At 46.8% G+C, this 24,521-nt stretch overlaps 1 protein-coding gene across 3 annotated transcripts in view; it reads right to left on the minus strand.

Annotated features, from left to right (window-relative positions):
- Window positions 1–223: 223 nt before the first annotated feature.
- The window catches only part of DPYSL2 (dihydropyrimidinase like 2), a 51,006-nt gene continuing 26,708 nt past the window's right edge, over window positions 224–24,521 (minus strand). For all 3 annotated transcript variants that reach the window (XM_030964357.1, XM_030964356.1, XM_030964358.1), the window contains 11 exons: window positions 20,246–20,410; window positions 19,399–19,460; window positions 18,237–18,317; window positions 17,297–17,365; window positions 13,255–13,375; window positions 9,998–10,154; window positions 9,700–9,841; window positions 9,341–9,511; window positions 6,158–6,337; window positions 4,047–4,212; window positions 224–3,072 (listed from right to left, as the gene is read on the minus strand). In XM_030964357.1, the coding sequence (XP_030820217.1) occupies window positions 2,981–3,072; window positions 4,047–4,212; window positions 6,158–6,337; window positions 9,341–9,511; window positions 9,700–9,841; window positions 9,998–10,154; window positions 13,255–13,375; window positions 17,297–17,365; window positions 18,237–18,317; window positions 19,399–19,460; window positions 20,246–20,410 (1,406 nt within the window). In that variant the 3' untranslated portion in view covers window positions 224–2,980. The remainder of the gene's footprint in view (window positions 3,073–4,046; window positions 4,213–6,157; window positions 6,338–9,340; window positions 9,512–9,699; window positions 9,842–9,997; window positions 10,155–13,254; window positions 13,376–17,296; window positions 17,366–18,236; window positions 18,318–19,398; window positions 19,461–20,245; window positions 20,411–24,521) is intronic.

Below are 24,521 nucleotides of genomic sequence, written 5' to 3' on the forward strand. Positions count from 1 at the left end.
AAGTGGCCTCAGTCGCAGCTCACTTTCTCCAGAGGAAATGACTCCGTGGCCCATCAATTCATCTTTACCATCACCATGGGAGTTCCTCTCCACTGTGCCCCTGCACATCTCCACATCAGCCCACCCCTGCCTGGTTTTCAGGGCTGTTTGTCCCTGCTGAAGGCAACAGCCCAGAATGCAGTGACACACAACACGCAGCGCCTTGAGACACAGGTGCACCTACTGGAACAACAACATTTTGTCTTTATTAGGAGTTCCCATGGTAATATAACACAGAGTTCTTAAGGAATAAAACACAAGACTTGGGGTTGGGATGGGGGGGTTGTTTTTGCCATTGAGACAATGGTCAAATATCAGTACTCCTCTTTGTCTACACACATGATCAGCTTTAGCACTTACAGCTCCTCCACTCATGGTTCACAATCACAAATCCAAGGGTTAAATCCAGCTAGTATTAAATCCTACTTTTTTCTTTTTTTAGAGCTTCAAGTCACTGCGGTTAATTAATTAATTCATTAAGTCATCATCTTTTTTTTTAGCATTTACATATGACATTCATTAAACAGACACAAAGCGGACGAGCTCTCACAGAAAAAACATGCTTACATAGCCTGCAAAAAACTTTTTTTTGTGATTTTTTTTCTTTCTTTTTCAAGAACAAATTAAAATTTAACAAGTTATCATGAGTCAGTGAAGGAAAAAAAAAAGGAAGACTTAAGTGAATACTGAAGAGCCGCAAGTGTTTCGTAGAACTGAAACGGATCTACAATTCTTTTTTCTTTTCCCCAACTCGTTGAAATTGATTTTAACATACAGGTGACAAAGAAAAAAATTTAAAAATGAAAATAGCTGCAATATATATATTAAGTTCATGGATTACTTAACAAACAAAGTGCAAATTCTTTATGCAAAACTAGAAGACCCAGGAGTTGAACCTAAATGCAAAATGTGTGGAGGAATATGGCAAAGTTTTTCTTAACTTTTGTGTTCAAAGTGGCCTAAAGAGTTTAGGTGCTGCAGCTGGGAGGGTTTGGGTAGCTAAGTAGCTTCCAGACACTTTGCAGATCCCACCATTGATACCTCATAACAACAAATTTGGTAATAATTTCTTGAAAGCCTTCATATGTGTATATATATATATATATATATATATATATATATATGGTTTTTTTCCTAAAAGAACCTGTAAACACCATTTAAGAAAATGCAACTATGGAAAAACAAGGTTGATGGAGGTGGCAAAGCACAAAGAGAAGAGGGAGCAGAAGATGCAGCCAAGTGCCAGGGCAGGCAGACAGTGGAGACAACACTGTGGTAATAAAAGGTCTCTGTGCTAAGACAAGTCCTTGGGACTGCTGAGCCCTCCAGCTATGCCTAAGTGGGGATCTGATGGTGCAGGTTTATCCTCCATGTCCCAAAAACAAGAAGCCTCCATGTCCCAAAAACAAGAAGCCTCCAGTCCCAGAGCTACCAAACCTTCAATCCCAGAGGGTGGTTAAACATCCAGACCCTGATGGCTGCCCCAAAGCTGAGGCTTTCCTTTAAGGACCCCCAATGGTGTCTCAAATCCTAGGCATGTGAGGCTGGGCGGGGAACAGCCAGGCCTTCCTATGGGGATGTGCAGGATTCCTGCAGGGCTGGATAGCTGTGACATTCGTACAAGAGATTCTCAGCTGCTGGGGACCCAGCCAGCTCCCAGTTACAGCAGCTGGGCCTGGACTGGAACTGCCATAGATGCTTAGCACACGCTCCCTGACTGCCCTTTGAGAGCTAAAGATAAGCCCTCAAAGCTTTAAATAACCTCTCCTTGATGGCCAGGGAGGGAGTTTCTGCTACAAAAACCTTTCAAGCAACATGTTGCTCTTTGCCCACAGCTCCCTGCCCGTCCATACCCACCTTCCATAATAGAAGAAAAACTAACTGCTACAAACTCTTCCAGATACTCCATCCCAGCAGTTCCGATGGTGTCCAGCTCCTCTGTTTGCACCAGCTCAAGACCTGATGGACTGAAGATCCTATGGACCTGCTCCATGCCCTTACTGCAGCTATGTGACAAGAAATGTCTGGAAAATGCAACTAAGGGACACCTGAAGTACCAGGGTGGCAGTGGCAGTGACACTGGCGGGAGTCTCTGACTTGGATGAGGTTCGGGAAGAACAGGGAGATTCCCAGTTCTCAGATAAGGCTTCATAAACACAATGATACAAACATATTGAAAACACACACACAAACACTAAAAAAAAAGTTTCCTCAAGGACCTAATTTGCAGCAAAATCCAGGAGAAAAAAAGAAACCAAGGAAAAACCAACTGAACAGAATGGAAGTCCCCAAGGATTCTGGCTCAGCCACTGGCTGGGGTGATGTTCTCTGCCATTCCTAATGCTGGGTCCTGTTTCTCTCTCCTGGCAGCATCTAGTGACCTCAGCACTGGTGGTGGAAAATGGCCACAGACAGGCTGGGATTCCTGGTCCTTTGTGCTTGCCTAGCTAATTCTGTTGGAATACAGAACCCTACAGAATATCCAGTTTGAAACCCTTGAACTACTCTTCTGCTTGACATTAAAAAAAAAAAGCTTCTTCTACGCATTTATTTTTATTTCTTTCCTTTTTTTTGTGTGTGTGTGTCTTGAAGGCAGCTCCTGGGAAATTCACTTTATCCTTCCTTTACTAAAAGAAAGACGCTGAATAGGACAGAGACCATGTATCTCAAATACCCTCTTTACATTTACTCTTTCATGTCAGAGGTGTCAAAACACGGTTTATTTCTTTAAATGTGTAAGGGGCTGAGGAGGGGGGAAGTGCGAGGGGTTGGTGAAGATGAGGAAGGAACCTGAGGGGACTGAAAAAGGCGCTTTTACTTCAGCCCCTTCCCACACTGGGTGCCCGCAGTAACTGTCACAGGCTCTAAAAGAATCAAAAAGGGTCTCCAGGTGCCCCAGTCCCCCCAAGGTGTACCCGGTGGGCACAGGAGGGTTTGGTCCTTAGCCCAAGCTGGTGATGTTGGCACGGCCACCTGGCGGGGCCACAATGCGCTGGGTCGTGCGGCGTGGGATGTTGTCATCGATCTGTGCCCCTGTGGGAGAGAGAGGAGTCACCAACTCTGCCAGCGTTTAAAATCCATGTGGGTGTAGCACTTTGATGCTGCCTTAATGACTGGATTTGCTCTTAGAAGGCTTTTCCAGCCTAAAACATTCTGTGATTCTGTCTTTGGAGGAAAAGCCTTCACTGGCCCACACTGCCTTAATTCTGTTGAAACCTGTTCTGCTCTGAGCACCTGAAGCACCCAGCCCTGCACAGGGAAGAGTTGGGTGAATGATTATCTCTTAGCCAGCTTTACTATCCCTCTCTACAGTCCACCCTTCTTACAACTGAAGCACCAGCTGAGAAATCAAATCTTCCACATCCCAGATCCAGAGATGCTCTCAGCTGGCAAAGCTCTCCTGAAGTTTGTGTCATCTTAAAAAAAAAAGGGTTTTTTGCTATAGCCTCTTAAAACCAGAAAATACCCATTTCTAAACACAGCTGGAATGGTCTCAAGCTGAAGGAGGGCAGTTAGATGAGATATTGGGAAGAAATTCCTCCCTGTGAGGGTGGTGAGGGGCTGGGGTGAAATTTGCAGAGGAGCTGTGGCTGCTCCGTCCCTGGAAGTGTCAAAGGCCAGGTTGGATGCAGCTTGGAGCAACCTGGGATAGTGGAATATGTCCCTGCTCATGGCAGGGGGTGGGAATGAATGGGCTTTAAGACTCTTCCCACCCAAACTATTCCAGGATTCTATGATCTGCTCTCTCTAGACAGCCAGTCAAGGACTGAGCCCAGAATACATTGCAGCATTCATGTGACATCTTGAGAAGAAGCCGGAACTTAAGACAGCTCCTGTACTACTCTTCTTCCTCCCTAAAGGGAAAAGCTCACAGCTAAAATCCCCCCACAGCCTCTCTCATTCCATCCCTATCCCAGCAGAATGAACTCTGACCATGGGAGCACAAACCAGCTGCCATTTCAGTGCAATAAATCACTCAGCAATAAATCATTCCCAAAATCACATACCAGACAAGCTGAACCCAGACTGGTGCAGGTTCCTCACAGGCGGTGCCTGCTGTTTGGCAGGAGAGGTCTTGGCTGAGGATGCTGGTGTGACCGTTTTGGGTGTCACCGACACCTCACAGACTGGGCCGTCGTAGAGGCCTCGGGGCACCCCCCGCAGCTCAGCCAGCTGCAGGGAGAGAGGGCAACACTGCCTCAAAACACAGCTACAACACAACCTTAAAACACAGCCACAACACAGCCCAACAGCTGCCCAGATGTAGCTCAGCCAGTGACACACATTTTGGGATTGGTTGTTGGTAAGAGAATTTGAAAGCGCACAGCATCTCCTCTGTACTCATCCCTGGGGAGCTGCTCTCTATCTATATTTATTTTGTATCTATATACAGATTTTATCTATATATATTTTACATCTATATTATATCCATATCTATATCTATATATTTATATCTGTAACATATTTATATCTGTATTATACCTACATCTATATCATGTCTATTTCTATTTAATACGTAGCTCTATATCTGCATTATATCTATATCTATTTTATATCTCTATCATATCATATCTACATATCTATATGTTTATATCTATATCTGTCTTGCATCTACATCTATTCCTATTTTATATCCATATCTATATAAATCTATCTATATAAACATATCTGTGTCTCCGTCCAACCCAAACAGTTTTGCAGCAAACAACTATTTTCCTAAAACCAATGTTTCTGCAGCTCAACACCTTCCATGATGGAGAACTGAGGTGACCTGAGACCGTGGGCACCCCAAGGCTCCTTGGCAATATGGATTTGGCTGCTCTGCACTCCCAAAAACCCCCACTTTTGGATCATCCTTGCTGTGTAATACTGTGAGTTGGGAAGAGCATACATTCCTACTTTGGCTCTAGATTTCTGTGCAGGACAAGATGCCTACTAATTAGTATGTGACATGGAATGTGCTGTGGCTCCAGCCAGTCTGTCCCCTGCCCCAAAGGTGCTGTCTTTTAATGATCCCAACCTATGTGCCCCTGGATTAAAGGCTCCTGACAGGTCTCAAATGCACCTTATTACTCATCCCCAAAAAGCCAAGCAGTGCTGAGACCAGCAGGGCAGCCCAGAGGAGCCAGGCTGGCTTCAATGGCCAGCCCTGGAGCTCAAGATTGGGATAAATGCAATCATTCCAGTTGAGATGCTGCCCAATTGGATTTATAGGTCAGACATGTATTTCTGTGGGAGGACACAGTTCCTGATCCCAGGAACAGGGATCTGCTCTCCATGGGGCTAAATTATGCCAGGCTGTAATTTTGATAACTTGCAATTTCTTCAAAAGAACAATCAAAGAAAGATGATTTGCAAGGAGCGGGAGGATCACTTGCGCCCAGCAGAACCAACAAAGTTCAGGAGTTGTCCAGCAGAAGGCAACACTTCAAACAGCAAAATAATTTCTCTCCAGAAATTATTTCATCTCTAAATAAAGTCCTTCAATTCTCAGCAACTGAGTTCAGTGTCATCTCCCTTGTCAGGCAAATTCAGGCATATCAAGACAGGTTCAGTTTTGAATGGGTGCATTTTACAGAATCATTTTCCAACTATTTTAGCCTCTTAAAAATAGAACATTGTTCCTCTTAAGCAGTCTGTAGGCTGTGCCTATGACTCACTAGTCACCAGACAAGAGCATCTGATCGTATCTGGCAGAAGGGAAAGCAGCATAACATATCTGTAACAAGAAATTACAATTCTAAATTGCTGGTGAGAGCTTTGATATATAAATGCTAATGATAACTTTTCCTGGGACCTCTGTGACAGGAGAAACCTGGTGGGTTCTGGGTAGTTTGACAAAATGGCAAAATTCAAGGGTTCCTGGACACATATGCAGTTTGGCTCTCCTCAGAGAGAGAAAAATTAAAACCTGCAGAAAACCCAAGCTCAATCCAAAGTATATTCCTGTAATTACTTGAGTGAACAGCAAAAATGAAAGAGGAATGAGATAAATGTGGCTCCCATCCAAAGAACAGCAGTGTGGCCTGAGCCAGGGGATAGCATCTGTTTTCCAGCCACTTTAACTCAGTGTTGTCAGAGGGAGAGAACAAATGTGTGGCCAACCATTGACACTCACCCTGCTCCTTGCTTTGATTCGCTTGTACACAAAGTCAGGGAAGGGCTTCCTGGGGATGTACCTCCCAGAGCCCTCTGTGACGTGGAGATTCCCATCCTCCAGCACGATCTTGCCCTGGCTGATCACCACCAGGGGAGACCCACGGCACTCCATGCCCTCGAAGATATTGTACTCCAGAGACTGCAATGAGAAAACCAGCACATAAGGCAAACATATTCACCCAGCAGAGCCCACTGGGCTTTAATTAGCAATCACTGGCCATGCTAATTGCCAAAATATTAAGGACAGATGGAAGCAAACACAACAGCGTTTACCTGAGCTGTATTTGCTGTGATTTAATAAAGGCTGCTATAAATTATCAGTCTAACTTTAGTGCTTTATTAATGCAAAAATTCCACTGAAATAAGGTTCATAAAGAATCCCAGAATGGTTTGGGCTGTAAGTTTATCCCATTCCAGCCTCTGCCATGGGTTGGGACCCTTTCCACTAGATCCAGTTGCTCCAAGCTGCATGCAACCTGGCCTTTGACACTTCCAGGGATGGAGCAGCCACAGCTCCTCTGAGGAAGAGAAAAAACAATTTCAAATGACAGCCTCCCTGTTTAAATATATTCAGGCACCTATGTCTGTCGAGCTGGGGGCAGATTTAGGAGCCACAGAAAGCTTTATGTGAGTTTCCTACTAAAAAGAATAATTCTGAAAAATCTGTATTTCAAACCAGTGTTTTGGTTGATGGGTCAGGGACCAGGACAATCTTATTTTATTTTAATGGGATTACTCATCCTCAATTAACTGGATTGGAAACATCACACCATGGAAAAAAGGCAAGTTTGAAAGAAATCACTGCAAATGTGAAACATCCTGGAATGAGATGCACTGCAACCATGTTATTTGGGGACTGTTACTCTAGTGACCATCTCTGAGTCAAATGCAGGTCTTTTTTACCGAGTTAATGATGGAGTTTGCCCTTGAAGTGTGTTATAAGTATGGGCAGGCCTGAGTGCAGCTTTGCACTCAGACCAGTGGTTAAACCACATCTGAACCAGGTCCAGCGTGAAAAAAACTGGGGTGGTAAAGGAGGAGGCTGGGTCAGGAGCTTATGGATTAGGCTGCTTCCAAGAACAACACCACCTCCCTTTCCAGCTCCTGATGTTTCCTTGCCAGAGAGTGGCAAGAGCAGTGCGAATTCTTGGAAAATATCTGTAAGTTGCTCAAACTTTTAAAAAAGTAGCAACCGTCCAAGGCCACATAATCAGAGGGTGTCCCTGTGCCTAACTGTTAAGGGGCCTTTTGTTTTCTGCTTGGCTAAACCAGGATATCTGGACTCCAAGGGCATCACTTGTATCAATTTCTCCTCTAACACAAGGCATTGTGAGACCCAAAAAATTACAGACTTTGGGAATCATTAAGGTTGGAAAAGAGCTCCGAGGTCACTGAGTCCATTGAGTGCCATGTCCAGACTGCCTTCCTTGGAAACCTCCAGGTATAGGGACTCCAAACCTCCCTGGGCAGCCCCTTCCAACGTCTATCACCCTTTCCGTGGAGAAATTCCTCCTGATGTAGCTTCAGGCGTGACGCCAGGTACAATAGGCAAAGCAATGACAGGGGACGAGGTCAGAGATGTGTTTGTAAGCAAACAAGCTGTGATTGCTCAGCTTTTCAAACTCTTGGGAATGAGAGCCCTTCATCCTCAATGCTCTTGGCACAGCTTAAGGGTGCAGCCTTTAGCCACAGCTGAGTGGTGGGGCTGACACACTGTCAGGGTTTTGGGGGATGTGCAGCTCTCAGCAGACAAAAATACTCCTGAATGGAGCTGGTTCTCCTTTGTCTTGCCAAGATCCATGCCAAAATCATGGAACCAATCCTGACTGCACTTGGGCATATCCACAAAAGAGAAAGTCTATGAGTTCTGTGTCAGGAAACTGAAAGAGCCCAGTTCATTTCCCAAAGACAACAGCCACTAAATAGAAATTACTTTCAAGCACTCCACCCAAACTACTTCCAGTTCTCTGAGCTATTCATAAGTACAAGCCCAGGTTCAGACCATGAATTCTGGCACCTAAAAGCAGTGAGTCCCCAGGTTCCCTCTTCTTAAGTCATTCCTCTCCAGATTGGAAGGAGTCTGGAAGCACCTCTAAGGTGACTGAAGTGACCAGACTCCTAGAATTCCTCTGTTAGAAGCTTAAGCAGAGGCAAGATGAAGCAAAACCATCTGTGACCAATTCTGACAAAGAGTTAAGTCACAGGGAAGTGAATCAAACCTCTAAAAAAAATGATGTTTCCTTGTGAATGTGGCCAGGGATCCAAGTGTGGAAGAAAATTTTGCTCCTTCAGCTCCAGAGTGAATGAAAGCATTCATGGGAAAAAAGAACAAACAGTTTTTTCTTTTTCCAGGGAAAGATTCCATAGGTTCATGGTCAGCAGCGAAACAAGTTGTCAACAAATGCAAACAGTGGCTGCTTTCTCTGAGACAGGGCTTGAATGTCACAGGGAGACTTTAGCCAGGCCCCTGCACTGGAACCATTCTGCAGATTCCCACAGGCTGAGACAGCTTGATAACTGCAGGGGCCAGATGTAAGGCATGGGACTCAGCAAAAGTGTCCCTAAGAGTGCCATCACTGCAGAAGCCAACAGCGACAAGCTGCAGAAGAGCTTAGGGGAAGGCAGGTTGTTTTGGGTACTGCTCTTTGCCAACTAATGTGGGGGTCACCACCAGGAAAGTCCTGCCTCCACACACATGTGCCAGATCAGTAGGCGATATAAATCCCCTCAGACCCTGGATCTGGGCCAGATTTCCAGAAAAAGTGTCCGTGAGCTGATAAAACTTCAGTGAAAAGGGGCAGTTCCCATTCCCACCACTGGCAAGCCTGGATGTCATAAACAACACATTGTCCTACAAGGCCTTTGCATATTTTAGAGGATTTAAAGAGCTTTCTGTGAGCTCAGATCTATGCATCCAACACTCAGGAACAGCAGATGTGCTCTCTGCTCCAGGGGGAATCCATGTGATTTCAGATGGACTCATCCTGCTCACACAACTGAGCTCCACAGTGAGACCACAGAGGGCTTCAGGCACAGGGAAAATGACCCCGGCGTTGTCACAAGCTCCCGTTGCTGGCAGCACAGTCTGGCACCGAGGAAGAGAGGGGGAAAGGAAGTAGGGAATGGTAGGGAACATCCTTACTATGTTGTGAGTCTTGGCAGAGATTGTCTTGACGCTGTCAGGATCCCAGATGACCAGGTCGGCATCAGAGCCCACGGCGATGCGGCCCTTCCGCGGGTACAGGTTGAAGATTTTGGCTGCGTTTGTGCTGGTCACAGCCACAAACTGGTTCTCATCCATCTTGCCAGTCACCTGGGGGGACACCGCAGGAGTCACTGCGTGAGCCAGTGAAGAGCTGGCAGTGCAGCAGATTCCCAAGGATCTCCACAGGGGTAAAAACACCAAGTGGAAGGACCATGACAAGACAATAACACATTCCTGCAGCTCCTTCCACTCTCAATGTCCAGCTGAAATGTAAACCCATGACAGGTGTGACCTACCACAGCCTTATCCCAGATGATGGACATCCTCTCTTCGGTGCCATTGGTTCCTTCAGGGATCAGGGTGAAGTTGTCCTTCCCAACAGCTTTCTGAGCAGTGTTGAAGGTGCAGTGGGCACTGCCAGTCACTTGGAGGTCTCCACTGGAAGAAAAACAAAAGGTATTCAAGATATTTTACTGTAACAGGAATGCTCCTGAAGGTAAAACAGCTTTTTGCTTGTTGGCAGCAACATCCCTTTTATCACCCATTTCCTCGTGATGAATCACATGTTGTTTGAACACAGAAAGCTCTACTCACCAGGACAGTAGTGAGTTGAGAAAATCAGGAGTGGTTGGGTCAGGACTCAGTGGTGGAGATGTAACAAAAGCTGCTGCCTTTGCCCAGTTCTTGCTCCAGTAATGGGATCCATCAGTGCCCAGGCTGGCTGTGATGGGCTCTCCATACACCACGGTGCCTGTGGGACAGGGACACACATAAACCTTCTGTGAACACCAAGGAATGTGCACTTCCAGCCTGGCTTCCTGGCAGAAAGCATCCTCCTGGGAAAGGACACATGCTGCAGGGCTGCCTGGTACTTCCTCTGAAGCATTAAATAAAGATATTGCTACTGACCAGAGCTGGGAGCAGCAAAATGTACAAACCCTTTACACAACTGCAGAGGTTGGCACTGATTAATTGTTCTTGAAATGGTTACTGTAAAGATTCATTTTATTGTTTATATTCATTTTATTATTTATTTATCCTGAGCCAAGAACTTTGGAAGAACCTGAGAGCAACTCTAAGAGAGTGAGGAGATTCAGTCTGATCTAGAAGAGATGTGCAAGAGAAAGGATTTTAAAGTTTTTATAAATTATAGTATGAATTAAAGACCTTCTAACAAGGCCAAGTTTCTTGGAGTAGGGTCTATGCATAGACCAGGTGGGAGAAACCTCCTAGCAGGAAAGTTTTTCTGCATACAGAGAAAACCCATCACAGGGGAAATATCAGAGTTCCTGGTTCACAAACGCAACACAAGGGAACTCTGTGATCCCCCCAAGGCACACAGCAAATCTGTGGTAGAACTGGGAAATGGAACTGCATCTCCTGACTCTGTCCAGTGCATTCACCACCAATGCATCCTTCCTCCTCATTAATATTTTTGGAACCACATGAAGGAATAGCAGATCCTTAAGGCCAGGATACTCTGCAAGCTGGAATGTACCAGCACCATCTGCACACCAAGCAGATGCTGCAACTTCAAAAGCAGCATGAGCTGGCAGTCCCAGGGATCTGCTTACCAAATGCAACCTCGCCAAAATCTGCTCTGTGCCCACCTGCCTCCCCAAGCACTTCATCGGTTTGGATCTGCCTACCAAAGATGTGGGCAGCTGAGATGCCAACCCTAAATACTTCAGTCAGGAAAGATGGGCAGAGGGACAACCAGAGCTGGTCAGCAGGGTCTCACACCTCACCATGCAGAGTGAAAAGACAGAGTATTTCTTTCACTATATTGCCAGAGCTACTGTTACATCTCTGGGGGCTCAAGACAGCTGGGAAAGAGCCTACTAACTGAGGCAGGATGATGATTAACCGGCTCCATGCTGCTCCCAGGACCCTGCTGACACAGGAGGTCCAGGAACAGCCTTTGCTAGAGAGTTTCCAGGAGCAAAGGAAGAAGCTCCCTGACATCATTGGCCCCAAATAGGGTTCTGAAATCAAAACAAGGCCAAACACATGCTCGCTATTAATGGGAGGCCTCTTGTGGTCCAGCACACTGGGGATATTGTTCTGTAGGGAGTGATGTTTTCAGGCCCCAGATCTGCCAGTGACAGAGTCTGCAGGGAATCTCCTCCATACAAAAGCCACTGGGAACATCTGGCTTTAAATAATGTCTGTTCTTTGCCATTTAGCAAATCAGTCCTTGGATTGATTGTTTTTGCCTTGGATAGTCTTCGGTTATGTTTCCTCTATTGTTTGGGAGGGCAAGACCAGTGCGTGTGGCCCTTCTTGGTTACTGCACAGCATTTAACTCGAGTTATTTTAATAAAGGAACAGAGGATGGGGCACTGTTTATACCCCAATTTGTCTTTATAAGGAGAAAACACATTTTGAATGAAAACTGTGTGTTTTGGCTCGCTCAGGAGACTGAGTGAAGTGATCCCTGTTGATCATTCATCTGGGACAATCCCAGCACCTTTCACAGGCAGGGTAACATCCACCCAAGCCAAGTTGTGTTTTATGGCTTTCTGTGATCCAGGTGTGTGGTCCCTCATCCCAAAGCCCCACTCCACTTTTAACTGGTGGTCTCAGGACACTGAGTGTAGCAAGAAGGTGTTTCTATTGATGCTCCACCTTTGTGGGGCACATGCCTTCAATATTTTTATCTGGAAAAGAGAAGAGAGACTTCTCTGGCTCTCAGGATACAACTGCACATCAAGTTCCTTCCTGGGGGGATGCAGCATGCAGCCACATTGTTAGGTCAATGCATCTTCCTTCAGGATGATCCCCTCCGATGGAGCTGGGAGAGAAAGATTCATTCCAAACGGCTTGAGCTGCTTTCACAGACAGCCTTGAAAATCAGTCCTCCTCACCAACTCCTTTTACAGGAATCACGGGACCATAATACTCCTGAGCTGATGCACAAACACCAATCTGTTTGCTAGAAATCAGCTCCTCTCGCATCAAACACCCAGATGGAAAGTGATGTCATTTGTATACCCACCCAGGCTTATTTAGGCTGCAGAAAATTAAATCCAAGCCTTGTGAGGAAAGAAGGGGGTAAATCATCCTTCCTGGTTACTCACCCAACCTGAGCAGCTTTAAATAGAAGTGAAAGGTTTAGTCACAGGATAAAGCAGCAGACAGCACTCACTCTGTGGGCTATCCTGACTCCTTGAGGGCCAGGCAACAGGGGCAGGGCTTGGGGGAAGCTCCTGCATCCCTCAGAGCAGTTCAGCTCCATCACAAGCCTCAGTCAGAGAGGAGAGACATGAGCAGCAGCATCCACAGGGGGTCTGAGTCTTGCTTCTTGCAGCATCCCCAGTCAGAGTTATCAGAGGCAGTCACAATTCCCAAACCTAACCCAGCCTGCTGATTCACATCCCTGCATGGATGTCAGGCTATGAGTTACACCACATGAAAAGCATCTATTCCACAAACAAGAAGCACAGCAGGCAGCTGCAACTGGTGAGCCTTTTTGGCCACTCCAGCTAAATACAACAGGGCTTGTGAGTCAAGAACTCTGTCAGGAATCACTGCTGACCCCAGGAAGCACAGCAGAATGCACCAAGGAAAAACCACAGCAGCTGAAAGGAGGACCCAGTTGCAGTCTCCAGGGGAATTCACTACATGGAGAGAGCATGGAATGACTCTGTGATATCATGAAGGCACATGGCTTGGTGGGGGAGGATGAGTGTAAATAGAGAAGTTCAGGACTGAGCAGAACAAGCAGCTCCTGGCTCTGACCCAACCACTGAATCCTTGTGTGTTGGAAATGAAAAAGAAACCTTTCCTGTAGGGATGAAGCTGATGTTGGCAGGAGCTGAAGTGCATGAGCTAAGGAGGAAATAACTTACCCTTTTTCCTGGCTTGAGCAATGACATCAGCAGCACTTTTGCTCATCACCTTGGTGATATACAGGGGGCAGTTGGTCTGGTTGGCAATGGTTATTGCCCGGTTCACAGCCTCTGCCTCCACCTGAGAAACAGAGGCGGCAGCAGGTCAGGGACACCCGACAGCACCCCACTCATCCTCAGAAGTCACAGACCCTGCTCTCCCAGAAAACAACTAGTGACAAGGCATTTCCCACCTCTGTGCCTGAAAAGGCACAGTGTAATCCCAGCAGTTAAATGACATCAAGCTGCCGTTCCCTCTCATTACTACCTTTTCTCCCAGGCCACTTCAGAGCCCCTCTGCCTGAACTAAAACAACACTCCAGGTGCCCAGGGTCAGAATGATTAAGCCCCTTCTTTAACCTAGACAAAAATAAGCAACTAAATGTTGACTCAACAGACCTGCTCCTGCTCCAGCCCATGCAGAAGGGAGATGTTGCACCACATACTCTGGTAAACCACATTTGCAAACAAGCCTCCTAAATTGTACCCTCCACTACAATCTCTGGCTTGGGATCTGAGAGTGTGAACCACCCCATAAATCAATTGCTTTTCCTTGCATGTGTACAGAGAATTAACCTCAGCTAAACTGAGGGTCACGTTGTAACTGCAGCCTCAGGGTGATCGGCATCGCTCTGATCTTATGGATCACACATCCTAATCAAAGGATCCAGGGACAGATTGAGCAGCTGGGTGACGCTCACTGTGCCTGCTGCCAGCAATGCCACAGACATTTTCCAAGTGAACAACAGAGGAAACAAACCCAGAGCAATCCCCCACCAGATTCCGCAATGCAAGAGGCTCCCAGAACCTCTTCCATGGACTTTGGTGGCATTGGCACACACTTAGCACTTGTGAAAATCTGCTCTGCAGTAACTGATCACAGCCCAAGTGCCTCAAATCATTATCACCTGTCCCAGAATACATTGCCCAGGCAGGTTGTGTCCCACTCCTGGAAGTGTCCAAGGCCAGGTTGGATGGGGCTCGGAGCATCCTGGAATAGTGGAAGGTGTCCCTGCCCATGGTAGGAGTGGGACTGAGTGGGCTTTGAGGTCCTTTCCAAACCCAAATCACTCTGGGGTTCTGTGACTGCTGGCTCTCAACACTGTGCTTGGAGGAGAAGAACCACCAGCTTAGGGAACCATGGCCAGGCTGATGTCCAAGTGCCCTGAACAGCTCTGCTCATGCCAGCAATGCCACCACTTGCACTCATGCCCTGTATGCAGCCAGAATGCTCCAGGAAAACAACAGCCAGGAGTTTTTACAGAAAACCAGCCCCCCAGAGTCAGCAGGGTACTCTCTGAGACTCAAAGGGTTACAGCCCCAGGCAGGGGATGCTCACAAGGGGGTATTTTCTCACCCAGATACCCCAGACATATGGGAAAGGCTGTGACTGAGGGTTTTGTTCCAGGATGTTGGACCCAAAGTGTCACAGCCAGCAGCACTCACACAGGCTGAAAGGAAGAGCCAAGAAAAGCCCAGATGTCCCTCCTGAGAGACAAGGGGAGGACTCAGACAGGCCAGAGCTTCCAGGCCATGGCCTCCATTTGCAAACTCCCCACTAGAGCGGGTCTGTGCACAGCTCTGCCTCTGCAGCACCTGGGAACCACATTTTCACTCCGTGCCTCAGTTTCCCATCAGGCAAAGCAGAGATGAAACAACACACACCTCCAGACTTTTGGGCAGAAGGCATTTGAGCAACGGTGAAGCAGCAGGAGAATATTTTCTGAACAAGGCTGCTGAATTCCTGCCTTGTGCCCAGATGCTATGGTGACAGGCATATAACAAAAACCGAACGAGTAGTCCAAAGGGGAATGTTTGCAATTACCAGGATGCATTAGAAGCCCTAGCACAGCAGTTCTCTTGGAACAAAAACAAAACAAAACAAAACAAAAAAGACAGACATTTCCTGGAGCATTTCAACTGCTTGTGCTTCCAGCATTTTTGTGGCTGAAATAAAAACAAAAAAATGATTGATTGCTTGAAAAGTCATCACAGAATGAACTGAGCTGTGAGGGGGAGAGTTTTCCAGAAAGCGATGGGTGAGGCTGACTTGGGATGGTGCTATCTTAACTCAGGCCCTGTTTTGTGGCTGGAATAACGTGCTGAACACTGAGGTGAGCAAAGCTAAACCCCCGAGTCAGCAGTGAAACTTAAGTCTCAATTGGAGCCTCCTGCCAGCCGGGAATTCAGATGTGTGCACTCCAAGACACAAGTGCATGTGGCCAGCCCCTGAATGCTTCACTCCGATGTATTCTACCTGAAATGAGTAGGAGTTTTGAGTTAATGAATGTTTTAGATTTGCTCAGCAACTCCTGCTGGTGTGCTGTAGATGGAGTTCTGAATGACAGAGCTGTCCAGTCAGATGCCAACCATCCTTAGGACGGGCTTTGCATTCCCTGAAGGACAGCAGGAAAAACCAATTCTAGTGTCAACAGCACCCCAGAGAGACACAACAAACATCCACTTCACTGAAGTCAACAGGAATTAGGGATCTGCTGCCACCCTTGGAATGTGGCCTCTATCAGCAGCCAGCCCAAGGGGAGTTGGATGTTTTTAAAGCACAGAGCCACTCCCGCGCTGCAGAAAGGGGGAGGAGGGAAGCAGATGACATCGTTTCCTGCTCGGTTTCCTATGACTTTCAAGGCGGAGAATGTTGGACCAAATGCTTCCCAAGCCTGGGCAGAGCACAGCTGAGTTCAGCTGCACAGAAGCTGCCCCATATGACATCAGGGAGAGGCTTCACTGAGCCTCATCTGCAGCAGCCATGTGTCCTCAGGCTGCCTTTTTCCTCCCTGCACTGAGATAGAGCACAGTCCTGCACAGATTAACAATCCATCCATGCCTGGCAACCACACAACTCACACTTTAAAGCTCCTGCTCCATGAAGGATGAGCTCTTAAACAGCCAGACACAACTTGGCTGGTTTGATATCCAGATCCTCTTAAGGTAAGAGCAGCATTCCCTTGAAAACACCACAAATTGAACTCCATGAAGTGTCACACCAGCATCTGTTCCCATTCCCCTGATGCAGGCCAGAAATATGTTAAAAAACCACAAATTGGATGACTGACTGGAAAGCTCAGTGCAAAGTGTTTGCTCACAATTTCAGGAAGCAAAAGATTCCAGCTCTGGGAGCCACACAAAGATTCTGTGTTCTGTGGGGATTCACTTACAAGTGGAGCTTTTTTTTTTTTTCCCTAGGCAACAGAATGATTTATGTTCCTACTGAACTGCCTCTGGATGCTGTTTGTCAGAGTCCAGGGGAGGAAATGCAGAGTGAGCATGAGGGGCATGTGTGGATGATCTCACAGCCCCAGCTCCCAGCTGCCACATCTGGAAGGCAGCAAAGCCCCAGGATCTTGGAGGAACAAAAAGAGCTGCTTGTGCAGAACAGATGAACCCCACAAACCTGGAATGCCACGGTGAGGTGTCCGGCTTAGAGACAGTGAAGGACTGTGAGTGAAGAATGCAATGGGAACCAACCTCAAAGGCAAAGTTTTAAGGCTCTTTAAAACTTCTGGGATTTATTTCAAAGGCTTAGAGGGATTGGAGTGCTCGTCCCTGGAGAAATCTATGGGGAAATATGAAGGGTAGCTATCTTTAAGTGCTGCGCTAAGGCCTGAGCATGACCTCCTCTCTCTGGTACATATTTTCTGTGCCTTCAGCAAACCACTTAATCCATTGCTGTAAAAACCCCCACCCCATTGGTAAAATATCAAATATCACAGTAATGGAAGCTATGGAAGTACCTAAATCAATGTTAGGATTTGGGCATATATTTAAAAATTCTGCTAATTCACTGGAAGTCTGACAAAATAATGACCAAGAGAGAAGCCCAAGACACTAGACCTAGAAAGTACTACAGCAGAATTCCACTAACATAACCCCAAATGCAGAAAAATCCTATTTCCAGCCACATTCACCCCAACATGAAGTACTTAATGGCAATGGAGAGACGTTACAAACTGGGGAGGGGGTAATGCAAAGGCAGGGGAGTTCTCACCTCTTCAGGTCTGCTCAACACATGCCCTTCAGGGCCTGTGATCCCCAGCTCCAGGATCCTTTGCTGCTCCTAAGGCAGAGAAGAAAAAAGAGCAGGGATGAGATTTAAAGCAACAGGGAATTTTTCTTGCAGTACACACAGCTATTGGAAAGGTGCATGAGTGAGATCCTGAGCATCTGTGCTGGCTAAAAATCACATGGGGCTTTGCATAAGGGCCCTGCAAGAAAGTCCTGTCCAACTCCCCTTGCTGAGAATAACCAGAGCTCACAAAACCTTGCTGATTTGTTCACAGGAGGTGAAGTAAACCTTTTATTTGGATTCACTTCATACTGGGCTCATAGCCCCTCAACTTTCAGCACTCATTTGTGTCTATAAAATCATCTTTAAGATGTGGCAAAATGATAACTCATGGAAAAAACTGTCCTGCAACTGGGCTCAAGGACTGGGGTGGGCTCTTGCCCAGCCAAAGAACACAGAAATCCTCTGGGTGCTTGAGACACACTGTACAAAATGAGCTGGAGATAAGATTAAATTGAATACATTATTAACATTTCTCCCTTGCTGCTGTTTGAAGGATAAACAGACCCCAAACATCAGCACCCCATGTACTGTATGAAGCTACATCCCTTCACACTCCCCCTCTTCTTATTTCCTGCAGAACAATTTGTTCCACACAGTGACAGTCACACCCAGCTTTTCACTTTTGGGGAGAGAGGCAGAGATGCCCAATATCCACCCCAAACTGTAAGCTGCCACAAAAAAACCTATTTTATCAGTGTCAAAGGTGTTAAAAACTGCTCCACAGCCCCGCTCACACCCTTGGTACAACCATGCCATGCTCTCAAAAGCTTGGGTGGCTCTCAGTTTGCAAAGGAGGAGTCAGAATTTAAACCCCTCCCAGCATTTGAAGCCAGTAACTCAGAGAACAAACAGGCCATACCTCAGCGATGATGTCACCGTTCTCAGCATGCACTTGGGCTGTGGCGCCAATGTCCCGGATCACACTCAGGACCTCATAAATCTGGGGGACAGATAACACACATCACAGCAGGAACACACCTGTTGGTGAGGCCACACCACAGATCCCCAGAGAAAACAGAATTTTGCAGAGGAGAAAAGAGAAAGAGAAGCACTAAGCAATGTAAGATGTGGTTTGCTGGAGAGAAGCAAACCATTTTCATGCCTATCACTGAATTTCCCAATTCTACAGTTGGATGCTGCTGATGTGGCAAAGAAGGATTATCCAGTGGCAGGTTTGGAGTATGGGAGGAAGAAACAGCAACAACTCAAGCCCCACAGCTGGATGATTTTAAAAGACTTGCAGAGTTGTACCTGTTTGATGTCTCATTTACTGGTGCCTGGCACGAAAAACATCCCTTATATCTAAATGGTGGGGGCATGTTCTCCATTGAAATCCATTATCTGGAGGTAGGAGCAGTGTGATTTCCCACTCCAGCAACCAGCCTGAGAGGGCTCAGGTCCAGTAACCCCCAACTGGCGCCATCAATGTTCCCTCATCAAAATGTTTCCAGAGCCCTCAGAGATAACTCACACACCAACACTCCCAGGCATTCCTTTCCTCCCACACCTTCAGAAACATAAATTGCTCCTCTGAACAGCTAAATGTGCCCAAATGTGCCCACCAGAACAGCAAACAGGAGGGCAATTAATTCCTTTCTAAGGTCCCAGTGATTCTACCACCAAAAAAAACCATCTCTGGACCAGAATCAGTTTTAGCTTCTAAACAGAATAATTATAATTAGCCCAGAGATCTCCCTGTCCTGCCCTGTGCAGAGGCATAAAGCAGCAATTCAAAGAACTGCCACTGCTTCTATCCCAAAGGAGCTGGGAAAAAACCTCCAACCTCTCAAAATGAGAGTTTTACCATTGCTTCCCTCAGCCAAGCCTTTCAGGGTTTGCTGATGGTTAGGTTTTATTTTTAATTAAAAATATAATCTTCACAGCAGAGCTATGGGTGCTGTTGCCAATCTTAGGTACTGTAACACACATAAAGATTGGAACCAGGATAGAGTGTCAGATCCCAGGATATTGAACTTAAACACTAATTTGTGACAAATTAAACACAAAGCCTTCCTTCCTACCTGAGAATCACTGAGCTGAAAGCGATCTTTGAAAGCCATGTACACCAAGAAGGAATTCACACCTGGGGGAAAGAGAGCACATTGCAGTAAAGCCATGGACTACAATCCCTAAATCAGCTGTCAGCAATAATTCCATTAATTCACTGTAGGAGGTTGAGTAACAAAATAAAAGCAAAAAATGGATCTCACCCAAAAGCAGAGACTGGGCCTACATGGCTGATCCCCCTCACCCTCCAGGGAGAACAATGGGAAATCTGTGTCTATGACATGTCCAAACTGACCCTCACTGATCCTAAGCTGGCTTTTCCTCTCCAGCCTTTGGAACCACTAAAAGCACTCACCCAGCACATGTGGGAAGCTCCCATTATGGCATAAAATGCTGGGTTTTCAAACTACAAACAGGATGGAAAATTACTCCAGCCTGAGGATGACATGCCAAGGGTAAATAAAGAGGGGGAAAACCTATGAGGTTGTTTTACTCAGCTCTTCACTTTTAGCATCCAGAGTTGGATTGGTCCTCCTGGGGCTCCTATTTCCCTTGTTTACAGCACTTTAATGGCTGCAGGTATCATCAAGGGCACTGATGAACCCGAAGGACCTTCGCTGGACAGAGGAGCTGCTCTGCATGGGAAAAGCAGGAGATTCACCTCGGGAAAATCAGTGCTGCAACACCAGTGTGCCCCAACCCCTGAGCCCTCTGCAATCCCAACTGCCCAAACCTTCTCAAGGAGCCATATGGGCCTAAAACAGCTTTATTTGGATATAAAAGTAAAATACTGCATGAGAGACAGCCCTAAATAATAGGGGATCCTGAAAAACAAGGAGGGGCAAGGCTTCCCTGGCTTACCATGATCTTTAACTAGAGCTTCCATCTCCTCCTGGACACCTTTATGCCACTCAGTGATGTCCACATGCAGGGAGTAGTCACAGCAGGATTTGCTGTCTGCCCACTCTCGCCACTGGTCAAACGCCGTCAGCAAACTGGTCCCAGGCTCAGGAACCACGTGGTCAACTGGGAACGACAACCAAAGCACTTGTAAATTGCTGGTGCAGAAGCTTTCCTGGGTGCCCAGGACAGCAAGTACAGCTGTGCAGAGGCTGTTCCAAAATCAAGGCATCCTCTTTCCCCTTAAAATATTTCTAAGTTTGCAATTTCTCAGTGGTTTCTAGAGAATGCAGCACGGAAGTCGATTATGGAGCACCAGCTGAAAGAAAATTAGTTGTTATTACAACCTGTTCACTACAGCTGTTGGTGTTGCACATCCCAACCAGGAGCACCTTCCAGAGGACTGGAGGAAGCAGGACCAACAATTTGTGGTTGGAGAGATCTCTCTGACATTGAGAAGGTCCTGCTGCCTCTGGCACCTGCTTAGTTTGATCCTCACACCAAATCCAGCAGCAAATGGATTCACAGGCAGCTGCAGCTGCAGGACAGCCTCAGTGGGTGATGCAAGGGACCTGGATCTGAAGGCTCAGTGTTCCTGGTTTTTATTTGAGCACATGGAATCTCTGAGCTCTTCAAAAGACACAGTGAAATAAAAAAAAAGAAAGTCAGCATCTCCAATACTGACTGAGAGAACAGGAAAAGCCTGTGTGATTTCAGGGGTCACAAACTGGGAAGCACTGCTGGGGCGGAGGAGAGGGTCTGGCTTGAATCTACATTAAAACACACAGAAAAATAAAAAGTTGCTTCAATTATCAGCAGAGAAATCCCAGCAGCTTTTTTTTTTTTAACTTTATGGTGACGATCAGGGCTGCTCTAAGTCACAGCTGGGATGAGAGACAGAGCCCCTGGGATCCACTCACCCCCAGGGCAGAAAAAAGCTTTGCTTTGCCCCCACACAGACACAGCAGCCAAGATTTACTGGTTTTGCACTCTAAGGAACCAGATTCACACTGGGAAAGGCAGCCCAGCTCTCCTGAGCAGCCACGAGCCTCAGTCACCGAAGTCAGCAGAGACCTCTCAGCTGCCTGAGCTGTGTACACACTGCACAAAGCCAAGAGCTCACCCAAAACGACATCCCTGCTGCAAAACTCTGCCCACCCTCTCCCCTTTGCAAAGGGAGACAGCTTAGAATATTTCTGCTTTCCAAGAGGCTTTTCCCCTGGAAGCATCACACCAAGGCAAGGACATGATATGCACATCCTTACTGCCTTGGCAGCTGCAGCTTTCATCAGCTCAGGGCTGCAGGAGTGGCTGGGGGTCTCTTTGTTCCCCCCGTACCCGTCACAGAAATCTGTGCTATGAGTGAAAACTTGGAAATTTGCCTCTTGTCTGGCACCACACCAAGGATGTGCTTTTCACCACCACTGCAAAAAGGAGCCCAAATATAAGCAGACAACAAACTGACCTGTTTTTAAAAATATCATCCAATTTCTGTTCCATGATCTGACCACCCCAGTGGTCAGAAACCTTCCACTAACTTCCAGCCTGAATTGTTTCTTGGCCAGTACAGAGCCCTTGTTGCTCTGTCAAAGTTAATCTTTAGCTTAAGTAGAATGAACAACAAGGAGAAAAATAACATTCCTTTTGTTTTTTCCAATGGGATGTGGAGAAAGCCCAGGTTTACACAAATATCTAATTAAAAAACCCAAAAAAAGTCCATTTAATCTCTAACACATCACAGGAATAAACCCATCTCCACTTGAGACTAAAGGTGCCCTCAGAGCTCTATCAGCCCCAAGATGATGGATGGGTTGTGGGCATTGGGAAATCGTGCCTGAAGGCACCAAGGGGTTAACACAGAGTCCTCAAAGCCCAGCACTGAGCCCCTGGGAATGCTCTGGAGCTCCCGGGAATGATGGTGTTGTCAGGGATCAGAGCTTTATCACCACCTCACCTCATGCACTACCCAAGGATGACAAATGGTATTTTTTGGAGGCAGTAGAACCAGGGGTAAGGGAGCTCTGTCAGCTCTCTGACAAAGCCAAACCACAGCTGGTTGCAATAAGTGATGGAAGTGCTGGTGCAAGTGTGCAGGGAAGTCAGCTCCAGGGGTTGGGAATATCTCCTGTGGCAGCACCCCATAGCTCCCTGACAGCCAAATCACTCCCTAGCCCCTTCAAAACGCAGCACACTTTTTCTCTACAGCAGCTCTGCCAGGCAAACATCAGTGAACAACCACTTCCCCACACCCACATGGAAGAACTCAGCAGGAAAGCAGCCTGAGAATGCAAGGTAAGTGACAGTCTTTGCACCCTGGGACTGAATTGGTCTGAAGAGACAGGGGAAGGTCCCAGCAGAGGACACCAAGAGACAGTCATGGTGACAGGGACATCCCTGGAGAGGGGCCCAAGAGCTGGGCTCCTGTACCTGACCCAGGGGCAGGATGGAAGCTATGCTGCCACAGCAGGCAAGCAGGAGCAGTGGATGCTGCACAAAAGGCATGGAGAAAGTGGATGTAATACCATATCCTGGTCTGGAGCAATTCAGACACAAATGGCAGTCTCCTCGATTTTTCCATCCTGTTCTGGCCTGTTCAGATGGCCAGATGGAAATGCAGCTTAGAGAAGCTTCTTCTAGCCCTCAGGCACAGCTCAAGAGCGCAGAGTAAAACAAAAAGCTTTTTCTTTCAGGTCCCTGTGCTCCAGAGCAGCACAAGAAGCTGATGGAGGAGGCTCCATCCCACCACGTTCCCACAGCCCCAGGCTTCCAGGATGACCCCTGGGGATGATCTGTCCCAGGACCATGGACACAAGGACTGACCTACCCCAGCTCACAGCAAATCTCCCTCCTGGAGAATTCCCAGGAGGCTTCCCATGGGAAAAGCAGTGCTGTCCTGACCCCACAATGCTCCTTCTCCCTGGGAATCCCATCCCACTGCCCCATCTTTCCTTCTATCACCTCGGCAACCAGGAATGTTCAATCCCTGGGTGACCCCACGCCTGCAGGGCACACTTAAAACAAACTGCAGTGACACAGGCTGTTGTCACCCCTTTATTCCCTCCACCACCACAGCCTTGATCTGGTGTGCTTCCCAGCCCAGATGTTTTCTTCCAGTTGTTGATTTTTTTGCTGTGCAAATGAATTCAGCTGCTTGAGGTCTGAGAAGGAAGTTGCCAGCTCATTTTTAAACTAAAAGCTTGTTCCAAAAACAGAAAAAAAATAACAGACAGGAAAAAAAAAAAGGAAAAGGAAAAGATAATGTAAGAATCACTTCATCGGTACTGAAATCTTCAAAGAAGAAATTAAATAGATTTGTGGGCCTTGTAGTGGCTCCCTGAATCTGAGTGAAATTCAGGTCTAATCCAAATTTTTCTCTTTATTTAACACATTCTCAGCAAGGCACAGGGCAAAGCCAAGCTCAGGGTTACACTGATTTCTCAGCTAAGAGCAGAAAACATTCTGTCGACTATCTTTTAACCTTTTGAGCAGCAGAACCCAAAATGCAGCAGCCCAGGGCTGAGGGCAAACAAGGCTGTTACACCAGCAAAGGAACTTCTTTAAAAAAATGAGAAAAACTATTTTATATATTACAAATATTCTAATTTTTTCCTTATTAAACACTGACAGGATTCCAAAATACCTGGACAGTCTGTCTTTCTCTCAGACAATCCAAGTTCTAACCTCCCTCCGAGGGCAGTGGAATTTGAGCACCTGTGGACACACATGCTCCAGCCCTAATCATCCAGACTCTTAATTACCCTTCCCATTCCTGGTTTGACTCTCCTGTCATTACACACAGGCTTACAAGGTGCACCTGCTCCTGTATCCCAGTGTTCCAGCTCCCACCCACCACCAGCCAGGGCTGTTTTCTTGCCTGCCCCGCTCAGCTCAGGGTCCTTCGCTCCTCCTCCTCCCTCCTCCTCCTCAGGCAGATTAATCGGCTTAGGATTAAAGGCAGACAATGAGCTGAAGTGAGACAACAACACTGGGTGATCCATGTGGCTCTTCTGCACCAAAGCTGGCACCCAGCCATGCTGGAATATTCTGTATCTCATGGGCCAAACTAGTTAGATGCTGGAGGGGAGAAAATTGGGTGTGAAATGAAAGGGGAAGGCAAAAACTTAGGGAAATGGATGAAATGTTCCAAGGATGGGGAAAATAAAGCAGTGTTGTTTTAACATAAGCATGGAAAAACCATAGAAAAAGGGTTAGAAGTGCTAGCATCACCCATTATTAA

The sequence above is a fragment of the Camarhynchus parvulus genome, chromosome 22 (genome assembly GCF_901933205.1).
Source record: "Camarhynchus parvulus chromosome 22, STF_HiC, whole genome shotgun sequence".
Taxonomy (NCBI): domain Eukaryota; kingdom Metazoa; phylum Chordata; class Aves; order Passeriformes; family Thraupidae; genus Camarhynchus; species Camarhynchus parvulus.